This window comes from Benincasa hispida, chromosome 3 (assembly GCF_027475165.1).
Source record: "Benincasa hispida cultivar pf3 chromosome 3, pf3_genome.v1.1, whole genome shotgun sequence".
NCBI classification, from domain to species: Eukaryota; Viridiplantae; Streptophyta; class Magnoliopsida; order Cucurbitales; family Cucurbitaceae; genus Benincasa; species Benincasa hispida.
Genome location: NC_143480.1, coordinates 52,103,336 through 52,127,239, shown reverse-complemented (window position 1 = coordinate 52,127,239; position 23,904 = coordinate 52,103,336). Strand labels below are relative to the sequence as shown.

The window sequence follows — 23,904 nt, the reverse complement described above, 5'->3', positions numbered from 1 at the left end:
AAATTAATTGTTTCTATGCAATGAACGCATGCGATCGCAATGTTATGAACTTAATGCTTTTTGGACGCAATCTAACATATTTTATCAACACAAACCTTCATTATTTACTAACTTAGCACTGTAATAACATGCATTTTTGCGTGTTATCGTGGCGCCTGAATCAATTATCCAGGCAGAATTATCATTCTCCACTAAACAAGTTTCAAGCAAAAGTAAATCATATTTACCTTTATCGGTCTTGACCTTAGCCTTAGCTGCTTTCTTCTCTTTCAGGTACCGAGGACAGTTCCTCTTTCAGTGTCCATCTTGGTTGCAGTGGAAACATTTTCCCTTAGCAACCTGTGAACGCCTCATCGGGGCGACAAACGGTGGGTTAGTGATGACATGCAGAAATGCACGTCATCTTAAGCTTTTTATTTAGAATTATGAAGGCTGTTAAGCAGAATATGCGGTAATTATGTTAGAAATTCATGAAAAGTGAGTTTGCGTCGTTCAGCATTAAGAATCTCGGCTAACCCACTATTATCCGTTAGTATGCATTAAATTGTCTATCTTTGTAGTTAACGCAAGAAGCGGATGCAGACGTGGAAGCTAGGCTATCGCATAGACGACAGCATGCGGAGAAACTCTCCATCGCAAAGGCGAACACATACGATCAATGCATGAGTATTGTAGTAATCAACTGCATGCGTCCATCGCATAGGAGTTGCGATCGTCAAACGATTGCGGTCATCGTGTAGAGGTTACAGTAATCAAGCAAATGCGGTCACTGTAAGATTGCAGTTACACAATAACTATAATAGTGGGATGAATGCAAGGTTGGTGTAATGGAAGCATCAACGCATTTCTCGGGAAAATCAAAAGATGATGTTGACATTTCACCTACCATGTCGTTAGTAACAGAAATTCAGAAAAGGACCAACACGAAGCGAATGTCAGAATCAGAGCAGGTTCATTAATGCTGTTGGCGATCAAGCCCTATAACTAGAAGCCGTTGAGCAGAAATTCAAATCATCCAACGTTTCCTACCTTCGAGTGGATCCTTGTGAATTAGACGAAAGCATGAGAGGAAGGCTTGAGAGTTCTGCATCTCCTTTATCCATTCCGAGTGACAACCAAAGCCTTCGCCGGAGTTAGATCTCAAGAGAGTCAACTTCACCACCCATCCATGGTACCATCGACAGCCTTGACACACATCTGCTGGAAGCAAGACATTGTTTCCAGTTGGTCCTTTCATTTTCTCTTATTTTCCTATATTGTATTGTATTACATTTTGGATTAAGAAATTAATACATTGTGTGTTCAATGCCTTTCTATATTTCCTTCGATTCTATCTCCATCTTCCTTTACTTAGCATCCTTAACTTTCATCGCATCACTTAGTGAGACTGTTAGAGTATCACATATTTAATCATGCGGATTAGAGATATGAAGCATGTAGTAAATAACCGAGAGATGTACGTTGTGCAAGTGTGTGAGAAAACCTTATTTGCTTAGTGTGAAGCTGTAGCAACGCCTGTCTATAGGCAGACGTAATGCTTGTCTATGAGTAAAGTCAGCAACAACCAACTACCCGGGAGGGTAAGTGGTTGGTCGCATTAAGCAATGTAAGCCAGTGTTCACTAGAGATAGGAATAATCTTGCGTCAGCCAAGTTTATGCGATTACCTTGTCTTATGAGCGCATCATTCATCATTTAGGCATACTTGAGAGAGTTTAAAAACTAAATCTAAAACTCGAGAGAGCGGATTGGAACGCATAAGCAAGAATGGGTAACTTAGAGATAAGCTCCGTTTGTTATTACATAGCGTATGTACACTATGGATAGGATATTGCATGAATCCAGAAGTAGGATACGGTACTATGCGGCTATCACACTCATGCGGCGAGAGCACGTGAGCGGGTTATAGAGGTTTAGAAATAAGCTTCTTGGCACTATTGCATATACATCGCATACGTCCTAGATTTAGGCACAAGTGTGTGTAGCATGATCACATAGCTTGCGTTGGCTAAGGTTGTCCTTATGGTCAATCTTAAGGGTTGCGATAAAGACATCCCTACATTTTATCTATTTTTCCATCCATTTACTATGCGTCAACAGTTATCATGTCTCTACCTCTCATTCATATTTCTCATTGCTTTGTCTGTTAGATGGAGTAGGAGTAGTTATTAGCTTATACCCCCATCATTCTTTTATTTAACCACCGCAAACACATTACCGCTATGTCTAGCTACAAGTCCCTGAGTTCGACCTCGGATCACTCGAGAAACTTTCGTTCACGTTATACTTGACGCGAGCATAAAAAAACTTGTAACGGGAACGTATGGTAATTGCATACATTCGTTAACGCTTTGTTTCATTTCAATGCATGACCATCGATGCATGAGAATCAACGCATAACCTAATACATGCATTGCAAATTGCGTTCACCTTAATTTTCGTCATCAGTTAGCAGGTGTCTTCCCTTTACCGTTACTACCCTTTTTCTTTTTTCCCCTTTCAGAGTTAGAAGCAAAAAGTACAGACTTCGTTCCTGAGGTCGAACCTCTATGGAACGTCCTAGAGGATGAAGCAACATTTGCCTCACCCTTCTGCCTTTCCTTACTTTTTAGTAAAGATTGGTAGGTCTGCAACTCGTTGAGGAGAGTTGTAAGGTTATATTTCACTTTGTTAATAGTCACATTACTAACAAAGTGCAGGAAGCTCTCTGGCAAAGAATGCAGGATTATGCTAACCTGGCTACCCTTATCGATGGTAGACTCGTTCAACCCCGACACATTAAAGTGGACTATCATATTAAGCACATGTTCACGAACAGAGGTGCCTTCTTGCATTTTGTAGGTTTATATGTTTTTAAGAGCCTCATGCATAAGTTGTTCAAACAGTTGTCCAAACATCCCCCGCAGAGACTCCATGATCTCACGCGCTAAGACCATAGGCTCGTGTTTCTTGGCTAAGACTTCAGAAAGACTTGTCAAGATGTAGGCTCGAGTCTTCTCATTCGCCCTTGTCCATCACTCGTTTGCCTTCGGAACATTTCGAGCGGCATTCGGAGCTGGAATAGAAGGACAAGCCTCCGTGAGAGCAAACATGAGATCTTTGATGATCAAGATCATCGTGATCATGTGTTTCCATGTTGCAAAATTATCGCCAGTAAGTTTCTCGGTGTTTAACAATGCCAACGTGGCTGTTTCCATTTTGAAAAAGTTGTTGAAATTAAACATGATGACATGCAAAACTGCATGTATCTTAGGCCTTTTACTTAGAATTATGACGGTTGTTAGGCAGAAATTGCGTCGATCATGATAGGAATTTACGAGAAAAAGAGTTACGTCGATCAACATGATGAATCTCAGCTAACCCGTTACTTTGCGTTAATTATGCGTTCAATCTTCTATTTTTATAGCTAATGCAGGAAATGAACGCAAACACGAAAATCGGACGACCGCATAGGTGACCGCATGCGGAGAAACATTCCATCGCAAAGGCAAACGCATCGATCAACGCATTCTAATAGAATCAACGCAAGGTAGGTGGAATGAACGCATCAACGCATCTAGCTCGAGAAAATCCAAAGCTGATGCTAACATTTCATCTACCACGCCGTTAGTGGCAAAGGTTCAGAAAAGGACTAACGCGCCGAAAGTTAGACTCAGAGCAGTCCAATTAATGTTGTCGGCGACCCAAGCTCTATAAATTGAAGCCGATGAGCAGAAGTTCAAATCATCCAAGGTTTTTGCCTGAGGTTCACCTAGGGCGAATCCTTGCGATCCAGACAAACGCGTGAGAAGATGGCTGAGAGTTCTTCACCTCCTTCATCCATTTCCAATGATGACCAGAGCCTTCGACCGGAGCTAAATCTCGAGAGAGTCAGCTCCTCCGCCCATCCATGGCACCACCGGCAGCCTTGACTCACATCCGCTGGAAGCAAAGTTTTGCTTCCAGCTAGTCATTTCTTTTCCTTTCTTTTCCTATATTGTATTGTATGACATTTTGAATTAAGGAATTAATACAATTTGTTTTCAATGCATTTCTCTGTTCCTTCGACTCCATCTCCATCTCCATCTTCTTTGCTTAGCATGTTTATCTTCATTGCAACACTTAGTGAGAGTGCTTGGGTATTGCATACTTAAGGTATAACTGTAAAGAGCCAGTAACCCCTCGCGTAAGTGTAACCCCTCACTTTCGGTGCCAAAGTCCCGCCCTAATGAGCCCACCGTAGGAAAGAAGCAGATTAGGACAAGAGACTAAGTTACCTTATCTTCTTACAGAAGATCAAATAAAGAAACACACAAAACTGCCATCCTTTAGGGGGACACTCCCAAGGTGCCTCGAGGCGATGCGCAGTAGCTTTAATCAACTTAACGAGGGAGACCGAGGGATATGCTGTCGTAGTTCCCCCTTCTACTTACTATGAACACTCTCTCCATCTACCTTGATATTGACCTACCCAAACACCATTCGTTGGGGGGACACGCCAAAGGTGTCGCGAGGTCGAGGGTAGATCTCACGGTGTGGACTATTTAGGATAAACGTGAAAGGTTTAAGTGAAGCACCGCATGCCTCAAGTACCTCCCACTGAATGTTCTACCTAGGGGTTCATTAACCTAGACAACCCGACTACTGATTTTATTCTAAGTCGTCTTTTTAAACTCTGCGCATAAACAACGTTTGTCTATGAAATATTAAGTTCAAGTAGTCCCATTTAAACCCTTTAGTGGACTGCTCTTAACTTGCTTGCATGCATCAAATCTATCTAATTCAACTTTCCAGGTAAGTTCCCAGGTAGGGGTGTTACGTTTCCGTCAACTTAAATACCCCACCCTAGACAGAACCTGCCTTAGACAAAAGGTCTCTTATAGATAGATTGACTACACTTTAACCTTTTATTAGCCAACTTAATCCTATTAAACTGATTAAAATATTAAAGCCTTAAGGTTGCTAATCGTATTAGAATCGTGATCTTAGGTCTATGTTATCCAAGTTTTAAACACTTTAAAACCATGAATTTTGTAACAACCCGAGTTCAGGAGGGTACATGAATGAACCGATATCACATATGAATGAGAGAGATCCTGAGGACATGAAAGTATGGTTAAGAAAGACTTAAAAGAATTGAAAGTTACTACCTATACCAACGAGGTGCACCTTCCTTTTCGGTGGCTCAATCATAAGAACTCTAAAGTTAAGGACCCGTGTTGGTGTGTGGGGACAACTTTCACTTCTAGAAGCATTAAACCATTATGCACAACGAGGCGTTTATAACATTTATAAAGTAACATATGTATCATGCTTCATGCAATTTCCATTCATTACTATATATAACTTTTATATAATGCGTAACAACCAAGCAAACATGCTATCATTCACCCTTATACTATAATAATTATAATATAAAGATGATGCATGTCAGTGCTTTTTATGCATGCATAAATATAACTCTTATATTATATGATGCACGAGCATGCTCTTACATAATTAACTCATGCTTCTCTAAATTAGAACAATTAAAATAAAGAGATGATGCATGACCATTGCATAACCTAAGGTGGGATTTACTATATGTGCATACAATATGACATATAAAAGACATACATCGCATGTAATAAATAAATGATTAATAGACCGGGATGAGCCTATACAAAAATCGGAATGAAAAAAATCCTATCTATTACATTTTTCATCGAGCAAACCAGTTCATAGGCGAACCGGGTCTTGAATCGCTAAGAGGTCTTCATCGTGTAGCAAACGCGGCAGGTAGACGATCGTTCAGCGCACGCTAGACGATAGAAGCATTATTAAATGATCGCGTAGACGACGACAAGGCTGCGAAGCTTGATTGTCTATGTGATCGCGTAGCGCAACGACAGGTAAACGATTTATTGTGTGTTACTAAACGATCATTTAGTCAATTACTAAGTGATGAAGCTTGTTGACCTAAACAATCATCTATGCGATTGTGTGGCGCGATGATAGGTAAACGCGACCGCGTAACGAGACGATAGGTAAACGATTTACCATGTGTTAGTAAGTGATCGTTTAGTCAGTTACTAAGCGATAAAGCTTGCTTACCTAAAAAATCGTTTATGCAATCGCGTAGCGCGACGACAGGTAAACGATTTACCTTGTGTTACTAAGTGATTGTTTAGTCAGGTACTAAGCGATGAAGTTTGTTGACCTAAATGATCGTTTAGCGCGCGTGCCTTAAACAATCCGCGAGCATCTCATCGTCTACACGACACGATACTCAGCAATCGCATACCCGATCGTCATCATGATACGATCAACTTTTGATCGCATACACTATCGTTTAACTGATGCGTTCAATGGCGATCGCGTACTCCTTCATCTTTATGATACGATCAATAGTGATCACGTAGCACATCTTCTGCACGATGCGATCAACCCTAGATCGTCTCATTCCTTGAAGAACCGCAACGCTTGCCCAGAATTTCTTCGAGTGACTCAAAACTTCAAACAAACTTTGAATACAAACTCGATAATGATTATTAATGCCCAAAAACGTAGGGGCCTTTAAAACAATCGAAAATGTAAAAGGATCTAAATCAAACCGAGGCTAATCATCCCGAAAACGTCCATTAATCCGCATATCCATAGCAAATTTAACCACTAAACAGTGTAGAAATACATCCACCATGAATGTAAATCTCATTTCGTTGCAACAGATGAAATCAGAGTATCAGAACTTGGCTCTGATACTAATTGAATGATCTCATATCTAAGAGTTCCATGAGCGCGTTCGGATCGCTCTAATCTCACAGTGATCGAAATACAACAATATACATTCAACATACAGTTATGCAAACAAATCTTAATTAACGGCATGCTTTAAACAAGAAAATAACAAGGGAAAGAGTTCCATACCAGTTGAAGACGTTCTTCATACTTCGAAACTCCAATGCAACGGAAACCTCCACGCGATCTACCAACACCTAGTAGCAGAGTCGACAACAACAACACGAACAACACACGAACACGAACGCCGCAGGGACGACACCACCAATAAAGAGCTTCGGGTATTCTCGGAGTGAAAACCCAAAGCGTGGTTTTTGGTGAATTTGGTAGAGGAAGGAGGAAACATGAATCGTGTAGGCGATAAGCAAGTGGGAGGGAAAAAAGATGCTATCACATAGCAGAATGCTTATCATTTAGGAGAAGCTACACGATCGTGTAGGTTTTACTGAACGATCGTTTAGGAAATGGTATATGATCGTTTAGAAAAATCGGCACACTATACGATCATTTAGTGAAGCTATGCGATCGTGTAGGAAACAGTGTGCGATCGTTTAGGTGCGAGGTGGACGGTCGTTTAGGCGGAGAGTGCTATCGTATAGGCTCTCGAAAAAACTTAAGCGATCATTTTCTTTTCTCCAATGCGTGCTTGCGAATTCTTTTTTTTTGGGCGATCGATTGAAAGATTCAAAAATGAAAACATTTTTCATTTTAATTCATCGGTTACAATAACCGACGCTGCCTCACTAACCTACGTTCGAACGTGAATTTTTGGATTAATTATCATATAATTAACCAATTAATTAATTAAAAAATATAATCATATTATATTTTTATCCTATAGTTTGATATCACATATCTACTATAGTATTTTCTCCTTTACTTGATATAAATCATATTTATATCTAATTTCCTCCAAAATAATGTATCTCATACATTTAGCCAATTATATCATATATAATTAATCAGTCCAATTATATCATATATAATTGAACTTCCTCTTGTCAATTTGAACATTTCAAATTAACCCAAATACTGGTTATCGACTTTATCCAAGCTACCCAGGAGACCTAATGGACCTGTGGTTTGAAGCTCCAACGGTCTGTGAATAGCTGACTAAACTTTTTAGCCACGAGATCCACCATCCGTTAACTATCAGGCATTCCACTAAAGACAAACAGCTGATCTCTTCTTACCACAGATATATTTATGTGTCCATCGGATATACCAATCATGAGTACGATGACCCTTCACAGATGCTCATAAGTACAGTTGGGCCAAATTACTGTTTTACCTCTACTGTTACATCTCACTCCTTAAATACCACTGATTCCTCTAATGAACCATACAACATAGTCTATCTATGTGTGAACACCTCTCAGGCCAAGAGAAGGTGTGTGGCGCCACATTGTTTAGGCCCCAGAATCAGCCCTTAAGGGAGCTATATATCTACTTACCCCTACCTCGGGGAAGGAGTGAATTACATCTTGTGTAGTTGAGTTCCCAACTCTCAAATCAAACGAATCCCCAAAATGGTAAGTTTGAATCGGTGACCTGGCCACTTGCACCTATATAAATCAAAGGACCTCCTTCAATGGTAGGAGTTCCTAACCCACTTAGGATTGAGGTCATGTTACCTATGGTCATCCTAGTGAAGTGAAGTCTATTTCATGAACGGTATTATATAACGAGACGTTAACACTTCGTGATCATGTCTTATACAAACTTTTTGTATAGGACGCCCCCGCTCGCATGTCTCTAACACGAATGATCAGGATCAGACCATCTGTGACAAATCACAACACTTGCATTCCACAAAGCGGGCCGCATCCGTAGCGTTACGAGGATAAGGTTTCCCTCCTATATCCATATACTACAAACCATTTTGGTTATTACTTAAGATATGATCCACTTGTATGTCACCACATATATGCTTGAGTCACATACAGATAATTAGGAATTTTATGTTTATTGGTTTGTGGTAAAGTATATAAAACAAGTAACTGAGTAAAATACAAGATGTGAAATAAATATCATATATTTACAATACAAGCGTTCGTACAAACTGTTTACAAACTGCAGGACACGAGATTTTAGGACATAAACCCCAACAGGAACTCCATCACGAACGACATGGACAATTACATACTCGATTACATGAATTTAAATGTCCAGAACACCAGGAAATTACAACTTTAAATACCTTTAAAGTAGTAAATTCTAGGTCAGTTTCGAAACCATCCAATATGAAAAAATCCATACATTCAAAATGCTTCGTGCACCCACCAAAACTCAGAATTAAAGTTCTAAAAATTACAATTTAGGACTCAATCTGGCTCTGATATCAATTGAAAGAGTAGGTGAATATTCACAATGGAAAGGATCGTGTCCCAATTTTAATTTTATAGAACAATAATTAGAGGACGGAAACACATGGTAAACAAAATCTATTAAGCATATTATCCATTATGCAATTAAAGAGGAAGAGATTAAGAAATCACATGCCCATTGAAGACCAATTCTTCACGTTCCTCTCCAATTCGAGTTGTTTTCTCCCGATCTCATGAACTTGACGTCCATGAACTCAACGAACGGGAATAGACACCACCAAGGGGTTTTCCCCATTATTCCCAGGAATGAGAACCGTGCAAAGGTGTGGGCTTGCACTCAATCTTGGCGTAGGGAGGAGTATGAAAGATTTTTTTCTTCTCTGTAAACTCATCTACATTACCCAGAGAGTAAGAGAGGACACAGAGAGCATGAGAGAGAGCATGATTCTCTCCCTTTTTTTTTTTTTTAAAGTTTTTGTTACATGAGAACCATTGAGAAAATAATGGGTGAGGGAGTTATAACTTCCTCCCCTTTAATTTAAATTAAATTAAATTCAAATTGAAAAAATGTGAATTTAATGTATATATATACACATAAACTATATGTTATATCACATATAACATATATAACCTATAATTAATGTTATATCACATATAACATAAATCATAGTTTATTATTCTCTCAAATAATCTAAGGTATTAATATGAATCCCATTCATATAAATAATAATTGAATCATATTCAAATTATAATACCTTTGAATAAAATATATAAATTTAATATGAATTATATTCATATTAATTTAACATATAGTTCCTATATGAATCATATTCACATAACTAATATTTGAATCATATTCAAATATTTATTTCTCTCATAAAACTATATAAATTTAATACAAATTAAATTCACATTAAATTTTAACATATAGATTTTATATGAATCGTATTCAAATAATTAATATTTGAATCATATTCAAATATTTATTTCTCTTATAAAATTATACAATATATCAACATATATTATATTATATAATGTATCAATATACATTATTTAATTGTATCTTATACAATTAATTCGCTTTAATTAATTTAACCAATTCAAATTAAACCAAAAATTAATTTGATTCTCATAAGCCCTTATTGAGTTAACGAGAGAACCTTATGGACCTATAGATTGGAACTCCAATGATACGATATTAATTGATTAAACTCTTTTAGTCAAATTGATCAACATTCACTAACTGTCAGTTACTCTAGTAAAGACCGACAACTGAACTCTTCGCACTATAGATATATTTTTGTGTCCATTGGATATAAGCAATCAATAGTGCATTGACCCTTCACAAATTGCTCGTAAGTATAGTTGGGTCAAATTATCGTTTTACTCCTATAGTTACATCTAACTTCTTAAGTACCATTGATCCCTCTAATGAACAATTAATCATAATCCAACTATGACCAAACCCCTCTCGGGTCAGAAGAGGGTGAGGCGCCTCATTGTTCAAGTCCCGAAATCATTCCTTAAAGGAGCAATTTATCATTTTATCCTATAGGGAAGGAGTGAATTCTTTATTGTGTAGTTGTGTTCTCAGCTCTCAAATAAGACGAATCCCCAAAATGATAGGCTTATTGAATCGAAAAATCTGGCCACTCTCACCCATATAAATCAAAGGATTGCTCTCATAGGCAAGAGTTCACAACTTACTCAAGATTAAGGTCAAGTCAACTATGGTCATCCCGGTGAAAAGTGATCTCTTCTAGTAATGGTGTTATGAAGAGAGAGTCAACATTTTGTGATCTGGTCTTTATACAAACTCTTTTGAATAAGATATCCTCACTCACATGTCTCCACAAGAATCATCAGGATCAGATCATTTGTAGTACTTTACAAAAATTGTAACAACTACAAAGCGGGTCGTATCAATAGTGTTACTAGGATAAGGCACCCAATTTTATCCATGTACTACAGACCATTTAGGTTATAACTTAAATATGATCCACCTATATGTCTCTACATACATGTTTAAGTTATATCAGATAACTTTGGATCTTAAGTTAATGAATTATTGCACTATAAATTTTAGCTTAACTTATAAGTTACCTTATATCTCATAAATTAGCATAGGTTTTGTAAGGATCCAGGTGGGAACTGAGGACTAGCATTTAATTATTTTTTTTCTTTTTTGATTTTTTGAAATTTAATAAATGTGTTAGATTTTGGAAGAATGGAGGTGATAATTTCTTGAGAAGAATTTGCGGGAATTGGGTTTACCATAGATTTCTTTTTATTTATCTCACTTCAACAAAATGAATTCCTTGGGAAAATATTAATTTAAATAGTTAATTTTTAGGAAAATTGTATTGGATAGTAAAGTAAGTTTAGGATTTAGTAATTATGACTTTCACTTTTCAAGAATTGCAAATATGGCAAATATGCAAACCGTTTCTTGATTTGACAACTATAAATTTCTAATTATTTTTTATTGTATAAATCTTTAAACAATTAATTGATAGAGAAAGAAATAAAGATAGAGAGAGAAAAGTGACAACCAACGATCAATGGTCGGACGTATGGTGATCAAAGGAGGGTAAGTGGTAGAGAGATGGAGCGGCGGTTGGTGACTAATTGTGTGTAATTGGTGAAAGAGAGATGTTAAGGAAAAGAAAGATAGAAAGAGAAAAAGAACCGACGACCGACAGCCGACGATCGATGATTGGACGTGCAACGGTCGATGGAGGTAAGCAACGGGATTGGAGCAATAGCCGTTGACAGATTGTGTGGAACAGTACTGGTTGTTTGAAGAGAGATATTTGGGGAGGGGAGAGAGGCCTACTGCTTTCGAAGAAGAAGAAGAAGTTCAAGTTTTTTTTTTTTTTTTTTTAAATTCTAAGTGTAACATTTTAATTCAAGTGTGTCAAGGGGTATCAAGTGTATATCAGTAGTGTATCAAAGATATCAAGTATATCGAGTGTATCAGACACATCAAGTGTATATCAAGTATATTAGGTGTATCAGGTGGTATTTGTATATTTGTTACATTTTTTGTTTTAAATCGTAGGCTAGGTTTGTTTTTGTTGCTTTTTTTTTTTTTTTTTTTTTTTTTTTTTTGCAAAACTAAAAGGTTTGGGCTACAAGTCTAATATTAAGAACTTATTTTGCCCATTTTGTAATTAGCCTTAATCTAAATTATCTACCAAAAATACATTTATTAGCTCAATCAATCTTGAAACATAAAAAACCAAACATACTCTTTGCTAAAGTTATTTAAGGTTTATTCCAATTATTATTTTTTTGTATCTTTTCCTAAACTAGTTTTTCCTTTTTAGTATTTTTTCTTTTCCTTTTCTTTTCTTTATTGGATCTTTTGACGTCAATCTATTCTTTATTTCGCTGTATTGTGATCAATTTAATTATTCAATAATATATAAATTTCACAATTTTAATTAACTATCATACAATTAGTATGGTACATATTAAATAAAGGAAAATTATTTCAAATGGTAAAATTGTTGAAAATATTTACAAGATACATCAAATTTTTTGAATTATCAATGATAAACGCTATAGATACCGATGGACTTCTATCAGTGTCTATAAAAAAATCTATCAGTGTCTATCCATGTCTATCATTGATAGTTATAAAATTTTACCATATTTTATAAATATTTTAATTTATTTTTCTATATTTAAAAATAGTCCTTAAATAAAAGTACATTTTTATTACTCGAAATAATTTGAAGTAATTCAGAAATCTTTGTGGTGCATATTCTATCTTCGGTCCCAATATATAAATTGGTCCTCCCAAAATGTGTAAACCTATCAATTGTGTAAATGAATCTCAAATATTAGGTGTTGTTACATTTCAATCAATAATAATAAAAAATAAAAATAAAAATAGTAGTATTGTATCATGTGAACTAAAAATATAAATATAAAACATATTGTAATCATGTATTTATTCTATGGACCACTTTATTTATGGACCAATTAAGCCTTGCTTCTATTATATGAGAAAACTCTATATGTTTGATATTTATGTATGTTCTTGACTATTTTCACATTTCTAACAATCTTACATCAATATTTTTTTACTTACTTTTTTTGAAAATGATAAAATCTCATTACATTGGTTGTTCTTAAATGTTTAAATATTTATTTTGTTTTAACTATTAAAATTTAAACAGTGATCAAAATATGATCATTAACGTGGGCATGAAGCCAGTGAGAATTTTGTGCATACTCAGATTCTTGAGATGGATGGATTTTCATATAACATAAAACCTTGGTTAAGATTAATTTGCTGATCTTAAATTTGAATGAAAATTTAATGTAATTTTTTAAAGATTAAAATATCATTTGGTGCAATACGAACCTAGCTCAATTGATTGACATAAGCTTATATTATCAATCTCAAAGTTAGATGCTTGATTCCTATATCCCACATATTGTTAAAAGAAAAAAAAATATTTTGGTTCATATGTTTTTGGACTTGGTTCTTATACTTACAAATGTTCAATTTTAGTATATGTATTTACAATAAATCTTAAATTTAACTTCTCAAGGTTAATTTTTTAATTGGACTTTCACAATATGCGAATGTATTTTCAAATTTTATAGTAAAAATGGTAATAAATAAAAAAGATAAATTTAAAAAATTAACAATAAACTAATAATAGACACTAAACTTAAGATTTATTGAATTATAAGAACTAAATTTGACATTTAAAAGTATTCTAAGACTAAAATTGAATAAGCTTCAAAATACGGATGTCATTATTATAGTTTATCTTTTTAAAAATTTTAAGATAAAATAAAAACTAAACTCCAAGACCCAAATATTTTTTTTTATTTCATTTTATAAAAAAAACAAACATCAAATGCATGGTGCATATTTGAACTTCATGTTGAATAAAAGTAGTCCCCCTTTATTATATTATTCACAATAATTCATGAAAAGTTGTGGTATATGGTAATCAACCCTATTATATATTACAATTTAGTTCACCAAAAAAATGTCAAAGTGAACATAGTTTAACAGACATATAATATATGTTAACGATAAAAAAAGATTCGTGGATCGAATTCTTTTATTCTTATTATACTTCAAACCCAATAAATTATCACTTTTTTTAGTCGTTTTTTCTATGTAAAAAAGTTGATTAAAATTAAAAAAAATATATAATTGTAGGCCTCAAAATTATCATTATTCTGTTTCAGTTCAAATGAGTAATTTTTTTAAAAAGGAAAACTGCATATAAGATTTATTTTTTTTTAAAATACAATCTCATTTTCTTATTAAGTAATTAATAAATAGTGAAAAATATTTTACTTAATGCAATGTCTTAAAAGTTAGAGGTTCAAAATAAAAAGAAACAGTTATTAAATATCTATTTAGATTAATTTTCATTAGTTTGAATTACAAGTTTAGTTTCTAAATTTTAAAATTCTTGTATTCATAAACTTTTAAAAATGTCTAATAAATCTCTAAAGTTTCATTGTTTAACAAATCCACGGAATTTCAATTTTATGTGGAATGGACTTCTAATTCATTCGAAGTTTATAAAAAGTGCTTCAACTATTAAGTATAAATTTAAATTTTCATATCAAAAGAGGACTCTAAATTTTCAAGTCGACAGATAAAGCATATTAAACAGAGACTAATAATTTAGATAACTTTTAATTTAATTTTTAAATTTTACACGCGATATATTAAAAATTTTCAATTTATATGGCTTATGATTCTAAATAAGTAATTTTTTTATTACTATATTATATATATCAGCAGCCCACTTGGAAGATGTGGACTTGAGAAAAGTTAAAGTAATAGCAACCATTTAAATATTTTTCCCTTTTATGTATTTATTTATTTGAATGGAATCATTGAGAATATTTAACAGAAAATGGGTAAAATTGAAAATTTATAAAAATTACCAACTAAGTCTAACTTTTTTTTTTCCAAATTATTTTATGAAGACGATTAGAAATGCAACCAAATAACTAGATAATAAAATAATTATAGATATATAAGGAATAACAACAACCTTCAATGTTATAAGATTTTTTAGGTGAATTCAAAAACAAAGTTCTAATGACTTATACCCTAAGTCGAGATAAATATCACATCATATCGTGGAAATCTATTGTCCTCGACATATAGATCGAAAAGCACATGATCATCGAGGTGGCTCTTTGCACAAAAGCTTAAAACGTGTATGGTGGTATGTCCAACATAAGTTGAAACAGTATCGAATTGAACAATCATAATATTATGTCATATACTTATACTGATTAGATGTTTCGACTACACTCGTCATCTTAAGTTAATATGACTTTTAAGTCGGAGGTTGAAATTTTTATGAGACAAAGGCAAACTAATATTTAATTTGTTTACTTATAAACTTGTCTTTTATTGTTATTATTATTATTATTTTAGGTGAAAAACGGTAATAAGAATAATTAAAGACGGGTGAGATTGACCCATGACAAAATTAAACGAGGGGGGAATAGAAAAATGCAAGAGAAAAAGGACAAGAAAAAGTACAAATTTTCATCAAACTAGACCTCCAATAACATGGAAGCTCTTATTTCTGCCTAAATATTATTCCAACTTGCTTGTATTTTAAATTTCGGTTCTAAATATATATTATTTTGGACTTTCAATTTTCTTCTTTTGTTTTGAACTTCCAGAAATATATGCGCGTTTCATACTTTTTCCGTATTTTGAACAAATGTTTTCAAAATTGTTTATAAATTTTATGAAAAATATGTGGTTACTTTTTGTTTTTTTTTTTTCTTTTTTGAGGAAAAAGGATTTTATGAAAAAATCCTTTTTTAAATATTTTATGGTGAATATAAAGGAGTCAAAATGCTCAAAATATTTTAAATATTTTAATTCGTAGAGATGATACACGATTTAAGAAAAGTGTGTAGAGGTGTACGATTTACTACTTTATCTTTGAGAATATTTATTTAAATTACATAATTAAAAAAAAAAAAAAGAATTCTGATTTTCAGTCAAACATCCATTCATTTTTTAAATAAATAAATAAAGAAAGAAAGAAAACTTAAACAAGAAATAGTCAATAAATGTTTTTTTGTCTTTTTTTTTTTCCAATTAAAAAGAAAAAACAAGAAACAAAGTGACAATGACCACGCTTTTTTTTTTTTCTTTCTCACAAACGAAATACAATAATATTACTCGATACATTTTTCTTTTCTTTTTTTTTTTTTTAAGAATATTACGCGATTGACTCTAATCTTCCATGTATTTATGTTAAACATGAGTTTTTACTATATATAAAAAAGAATTATATAATTTTTTTTTTAGATTATTCAAGATAAAATTTGAAATAATTTTCTTCATTTATTTGACTGAGTAGATGTTCTGGGTGCATGACTAAGTATTTAAAACCAGTTATAATTAATAAAATTCTTAATATTTCAAAGTGAACTAAAATTTTTAATGTAGTTATAATTAAAAAGGACTAACATTAAATATTCGAATAATTATTTAACGTAAAATTTAATTATTAAATTAAATGAAAATAAATTTAAAAAAGAATTTAGGCTTAATTTGAGATTGTTGTAGCCTTTAAAACAATTGTTGGTAGTTGTGCTTTTAGATAAATCAATTATAAAAAGAAGTAAAATAATGTTTGATAAATTTAAATTTTAAATTAGAAAAAGCTAATTACGGTCTTTGATAAATCAATACTGAATTTATGTAATTTATAGTGTGTTTAGAATACATTTTAATTGTTTAATTTAAAAAATAATTGGAGTGTTTAACAATCTCTCAAAATAGTTTTTGAAATGTATTTTAAATTGTTTTTATCAAAAGTGTTTAAATAAAAATAAGTTTTTTGAAAAAACACTTTTCACAGGTCAATTAAAACGAGTCCTTAATCATATGAACCAAAGTAAATTATCATTTCAATTATTTCCTATATTCATTAATTTATTATAATATAATTATTTGAAAATTTATAGGATTTTGAATTGCAACTAACTTCGTTTAACCTAAAATTTAGTAAAGTTGTGAGAAAATAAATTAATATGGAATAATAAAACTTGGTATCTAAAACTTGTATTCACACGCTGGAATAAACTTGAAAGCGATTGTCCAAAAATTAATAAATAATTCGTTTTACCAAATAACATAGGCGATTAAAATTTTCATATAATTACTTTTTACGATTGTAAAAACAATCCGAACAGGGCTTAGTATTAAAAATTTAAGAGAAGATTTGACCTCTTTGAAAGAAACTATATGAGAAATTAAGAAAATTACTATTCTTTTAACCATGAAGTTAGGTCAAAATTAAAATATGAAAGTAAACATAAACTTATAATTCACGTAGTGTTTTTTTTTTTTTTTTTTTTTTTTGTTGTTGTTATTATAATTGGGAAGAAAATGTCCATCCCTTTTAAACCAGACCAAAACCACAAAGCTGTCACGCTCCATCATTGAAAACGTGTTATTTAATTTGACAAAACCCACGTTTTCCCGAAAATGAAAAAAGTTGACAAATCTTAGAAAAACCTCAACTATAAAAACCCCTAATTTCTAATTTTATTTCCACATTCAAATCTTCCTTCTTCCCTCTTTCCCAAAACTCAGCCAAACTCTCCTAATTCTTTCATCTCCATAATCGCCATGCCTTGCCTTTACATCTCCACCAATGTCAACTTGGCCGGAGCCGACTCCACCGCCATCTTTTCCGCCACTACCACCGCCGTCTCCTCCATTATCGGCAAACCTGAAAATGTAAAACCTTTGCTTGTTATAGTATATACTTCCTCTCATTTTTCTTCTTTTTCTCCAACTTTGATGCATCCTAGATTGGATTCATTTTTTTTTCGGATCACCCAATTACTTAACTATTTAGATAATTTTTTTTTAAAAAAATATTACTAATACAAAAGTTCTATTAAAATGTGTTTAATATTTTTTAAAAAAAGCAAAACTTTATCCTTTTTTTACTCTTAACATGTTAGAAACTTGATATAATATTAAATTCACAATAACCCATCATCTTAAGATTAAGGGTTGATTAGTGATTTAACATGGTATCATAGAAAAAAGTGCTATGTTCAAACCTTTATGAAATCATTTCCCCTCCGATTAATATTACATTTCACTTGTTTAGTTTACAACAAATTTTCATTTTACTGCAATCCATAAGTTTAAGTTTTTGGGTTGTTTATTAATTTAACATCTCCATGCAATTGTCTTTCTCCTTCCTTCCTCCAACAATCAAATTTGACAGTTTTTTTTTTTTACAGTATGTAATGGTGTTGCTAAAAGGGTCGGTGCCGATATCGTTTGGAGGGAACGGGGAACCGGCAGCGTTCGCAGAGGTGGTGTCAATGGGAGGAATAAACTCAGAAGTAAAGAGGAGGTTGATCTCTACCCTCGGAAGCATTTTGAATGAAAAACTTTCAGTTCCGCCGGCGAGATTCTTCCTTAAAGTCCACGACACGACGGCTGGTCGCCCCATTTCCAAATTATGATTCCCCGACGGCTGCCTTTTTCACCTCTTCCAACTTTCATATTTTTTCATCTTTATAATTATATTTATTTGGTCTGTTTCTCTGACTCTCTCTGTTTCTGTCTCTCTTGACAGTTAATTGGGAAAGTTATCCATTTTACCACATACAAGTTTAAAAAATCGAACTTCTAAATTCGATAATACAAATATTATGTATGTTGAACTAAGCTAAAAATATATTTAAAGGCCTAAAAAAAACATATTTAATTAATCTATTTTTCCTTTCAATTTTAAACTTGATTATACAAAATATCTAATATACATATGCACTTATATTTATATCCTTAAATTTTGAAATTTTATTTTAAAAGATATCATTGCATAAAATAAGATTGTGATTAATATGATGACTAATGTGTAAAAATTAATGGACATGCATGATATTATTTACAATATATATCATTTAGGTATAAATTGAAACAAGACCATTGATGGGATAAATCATTTGAAATTAAATAAGTGATAACACACAATCTTAATCTTGTGTATGATTAATATCTCACCCATCTAATATTTGGATATTATCTGCCATGTCAATTTTTATATGTTATTTTAAAGGAAATATATATTTTGGACAAAATTTATAGTTCAAAAGTAAGTATATATATATATATATATATATATATATAAAAGACATTTTAAACGTTTAAAAAGACATAATTGAAACCTATTTCAAATTTAAAAATATACATACACATATATATATATAGTTTAACCTTTATTTTATTAGATTATTAAGCTACGTAATTAAATTGGATGTGGTTAAAGGGTTTAGATTTCAGTAGTTTTGTTTTGTAATAATAAAACGAAAAAGAGAGCAACTCTACCAATTTTGAATATATGTTAATCTATTAGGTGGGTCATTACTAAATAAGTCCCAAATATTTGAAAAGGTTTAGCCTATTTGAAACTACTTTATTTTTTAAATTATATGTTTGTTTGTTTATAATTTTAAAAAAAATATTTTTTCATTACTAAAAGCAAATTCAATTTTTTATGCAAATTTCAAATATGACATTAAATTAATAAAAAATAATTTTAAAATTTTCGAAAGTTAACTTAGTTTTTCAAAATGTTTCATTAAAAAGTAGCTAATTGGAAAACAAAACTACGAGTGGATGTAAAGTTTAATTGTAAGCTTAATTAATTTAAAAAATGGAAAACAACCCACAAAATGGGTTATCAAACCGAACTTTAGTTTTGATGCATGTATCATTAAATTTTAATAGTTTGTGTTTAATTTAATTTGGTCCTCACAAATTTTAAAATTTTAATTTGATCAATACGATTTGGTTAAATTTTTTAAAATAATATCCTACACCCAATTAGCAGATATGACAAATTTTTATGCAATACCTTATCTAATGCAAGTTTTATCACTAATTATATTGTTGATCAACAAAGATGAAGGAATATTCTAAAAGATTTAATTAAATAATTATAGACATCAAACTTTTGAAATTATATAGATTAAATTTAAATTACGAGCAAATAGTAGGAATTCAGCTATTGATTGAAAGTTATATAAATAACAAATTAGATATTTATTATTAATAATCCATGTAAAATTTCTTGATAATAAAAGGAAAGAATTAATAAAGTCCATGAAAATTAATGCGGAGAGATGCATGCAATTTTTTTTTATTAATAGAGTGAAATTATACCGAATAAATGCTAAAAAAAATTATGCAAAAATTCAAATATTTAGACGCGTTTGTGAAAGATGGAAAATATCTACTTGATTAGATATTTCTTGAAATATTAAACATTTTTTTTATACGAAATTTTCTTGGTGCTACCAAATGTCAAATTTGATTGACGATTATTAATATCAAAACATATATATATATAAATATATATTGAATTGAGTGATAATTACAATATAAAGTGTTTTTAACGAAGGTTTGAACCTTTTATCTTTTTGATGGGTGACATAATGTCTTAAAATTATATATATATCTTTTATTTGACATAAAGAAGAATTCGAACCTTTAACTTCGTAGTCAATAATTTTATATTTAATCGATCTAATCAACATGTATCAATTAATTTGAAAATATTATGTCCTACCCAATTTAGTTTATATATTTTTCTTAGTCAATAACATTGATTAGTCTTTTTTAAGAGAATTTTTTAGAGTGTTCTTTGAGATATCATAGATTAAAAATAGCATTTATATTCAAATTTTTAACATCAAAATTGTTCTTAATGCTATAGCTTTCCCATTGGGAAATAGTTGACTGAAAAAAGGTGATGTAATAAAACGATAAACATGAAACTGAAAAAGATATTAGATAATGAAAGAAATTGGTGGGGTTCTAATTAGACTTAAAAAGAGTTCTGTTTTCTTGTTGTCTTTGATTTTTCCAAACATTTTCAAATAATAAATTACTTGGTTTGCGATAATGTCACAACAAAATAGATATATTTCGTATAATATATTCTAAAAAGATGGTTGTATAAGATCATCTTTAAAAAATAAACAATTATAGTATAGATTTATTATTAAACGTGCGAAAAAGGCCTAAACATTATAGGTAGGTGCTATCTGGAAATTATATATATAAAAAGTAGCCTAATATTAGTTGTCACTAAATATGTAAAAAGTATTGGAACAATGACCAAAAAGAGAAAAGAAAACATGATCGACCAAAAAATGTAATTAATTTAGGTCTCTAACCCTATCATCTTACTTCCTACTATGCGGAAGAGGAAAGAGTTCATGTTTCGAGGCTTCATTGGATAGAATCTTAGAACGAAGCTTAAACCCTCGCCTATATGCCAGAGATTCTGTTGGAGTGGGGAAGGATGCATCTCTAGTGTACCAATTATCCGTTCTGCACTTGACAATTTACTTCTAGATATCTTCACATTGATATGATATTTATCCACTTTGGATAGAAACCTTCATGACTTTATTTTTGTCATCTAAGAGACGTCATATCATTGGAGATAGTTTTCTCCTTTATAAACTTATGATGATCCTCTTATCTATCTAGTCAATGAGAGACTTTGATCGCATTCCCAATAATTTCTCCTCAAATAGAGGACCATTGATCTTCCCCTCAAATAGTTGTCTCATCTCCGAGTTGCACTTGAGCACACCATTTATTTGAAAAGCCTTACCAGAGATGGATACATCTTTTGAGAGGGTCTCCATTTCTTTTACTAGGCACCCAAGGATTCTATTAACATGGCTAAATCAAGGCATGACTTTGATAATACTTGTTAGAGACAACTGACCTCCAAATATCTTCACAATATGGTATGATATTGTCCACTTCGGACAGAAATCCTCGCACTATAAAAAATTTGACCTTTGATGTTGGTTGAAAAAATTAAATACGAGTGTACAATGTTGATTTCTAAAAGGAAAAAAAATGGATCTTTAATATTAGTTTTAAATCGCATTAAATATATATGTTAATGAGGCTGCAATGTTGATTTAGAATGACATTGTAGCTACCCATTTATTTTTTTTCTCTAGTAAAGGTCCCTCTTTCATTTCTCTAGGTTTCTACTCTCTCCTTTCTCACAAAGATCTCCCAAAACCCTCTCGCCGCCGTTCACCATCTCCTTGTCGGCGTCGTGCAGATCCATCCGCCAGCGTCATCATCAGCTCAGCACCCTTTCGTGCAGATCCATTGGTGGCAGTTCGTCCGTTTCGTGCAGTGCAGATTCATTCGGTTAGTGCATATCCGTTTGGTTCGCGCAGATACATCCGTTTCGTGCAGATTCATTCGAGTTTCGTGCAGGTCAGTCCGGGTTTCGTGATTTAACTCGGCTTTGTGCATATTCTTTGGTCGTTGTTTACCATTGTTTTGTCTTTTAAAAATTTTCTGTGTTCTTCAAGTTCATTGAAGATGTTCTTTTACCAGCAGCAACCATGAGTGTAGTTTCTGTGCTACCATAACAAGAAATTCTTCTTATCAATTACAAATATTTTAGTGTTTCTATTGAAATATTCTGATGTTAAATACAATGGTTTTTCAGTCCGTTGATAAGAATTTGTAATTGATATGAAGTGATATTGTCAATCGACTAGAGATGGTTTGCTTAAGGATGGCTAGGGGTACTGTCAATCGACTATCGTGTTGTGCAGAGGTCCAGAAAACTGTGTGCTTCTGCTGTGGAGACCTATGATTCTATGTGCTGTGTCCCCTATAGAGAGTGTATGCAAAGGAGAGAAACGCTGAGTAAAAACTCAATCACTTCAATGATAAGAAATTCTTCTTATCAATTACAAATGTTTTAGTTTTGTTCTGCTCTCAACAAGAAAATTTTCCATTTGATAGTTCCTTGAAAGCCTGGTTTGGAAAAGACGACTCCCTGAAATGGCAATTTGCTCGTTAAACTCTTGGAAAACCTGTCAATTTGCCGATATTAAGCAAAGATGATTTTCTTGATTCATGTTGTTATGAACCTTCCTATTACATGGTTTGAAATAATTAGATGATTTTGATATAAAAACTTTAGTATATCTGCAGACTTGATTATAGGCAATGGATGTGTGTTATTGACTATAGGCAATTGATTACAGACTTCTAACTTTGTAATTGCTTTGTGTAATTGATTAATGATCTTGCATTTGAATATCTCTTGTTTGTTCTAAATCTGGATTAGATTGTTTTGGTATTAAACTTAGTCGTATATTGAACTTATTTCTTTCCAAGATTTGTTTCATGAATCAACTTCTCAACGTGTGAACAAAATTTACTCAAACACTGCGAATCTGAAAATGTATATGTACATGCAACCACCACGTTGGACTCCTTTACTTGTCTTGAATCAGCTTGAAAGCATTGGTGCTCTTGAAGAGTTTATGTTGAAACATCAAAAGGACTATGTAGATATGTATCACGCATAGATCAAGAGAGACACAAGGTGAACTATCCAACTACTTAGGAGATAACTAAGTACAATATAAGAATACAACCCTACCAATCTATATGAAAACAATAATATTGCTTGATAAAACTTGTGGTTGAAAAGAAAAATATTCTCAAAAAGTGAGTTCATTTTAATCAGGTCACGCATAGATCAATGACTGTTTCTTCTTCCCATTTTTTCTTCACACACACAAGTTTGTCCTTTGTTGGTTAATATTCTTTCTAATAAAGCAATTTTCTTTCTTGGCACATTGTGATATCAATAGCTTAATAATTATTGAACTTTATTCTGTTTTGAATATTTTATTGGCAGTATGCATTCCTTAAAGTAATGTAGAATGTGTATGTTATAACTATACATAGGTAACTGCCCTCATTA

At 32.2% G+C, this 23,904-nt stretch overlaps 1 protein-coding gene and 1 long non-coding RNA gene across 2 annotated transcripts; both read left to right on the top strand.

Annotated features, from left to right (window-relative positions):
- Nucleotides 1-17,671: 17,671 nt before the first annotated feature.
- LOC120074491 (uncharacterized) lies at nucleotides 17,672-18,871 on the top strand. The gene is made up of 2 exons (XM_039027634.2): nucleotides 17,672-17,852; nucleotides 18,371-18,871. Exons 1-2 carry the CDS (start codon nucleotides 17,742-17,744, stop codon nucleotides 18,596-18,598), a joined length of 339 nt encoding a protein of 112 aa, XP_038883562.1. The 5' UTR covers nucleotides 17,672-17,741; the 3' UTR covers nucleotides 18,599-18,871.
- Nucleotides 18,872-22,116: 3,245 nt separating this feature from the next.
- Nucleotides 22,117-23,116, top strand: LOC150037373 (uncharacterized). The gene is made up of 2 exons (XR_016528763.1): nucleotides 22,117-22,391; nucleotides 22,630-23,116. It is a non-coding gene; the product is annotated as an uncharacterized LOC150037373 (long non-coding RNA).
- The last annotated feature ends 788 nt before the right edge of the window (nucleotides 23,117-23,904 follow it).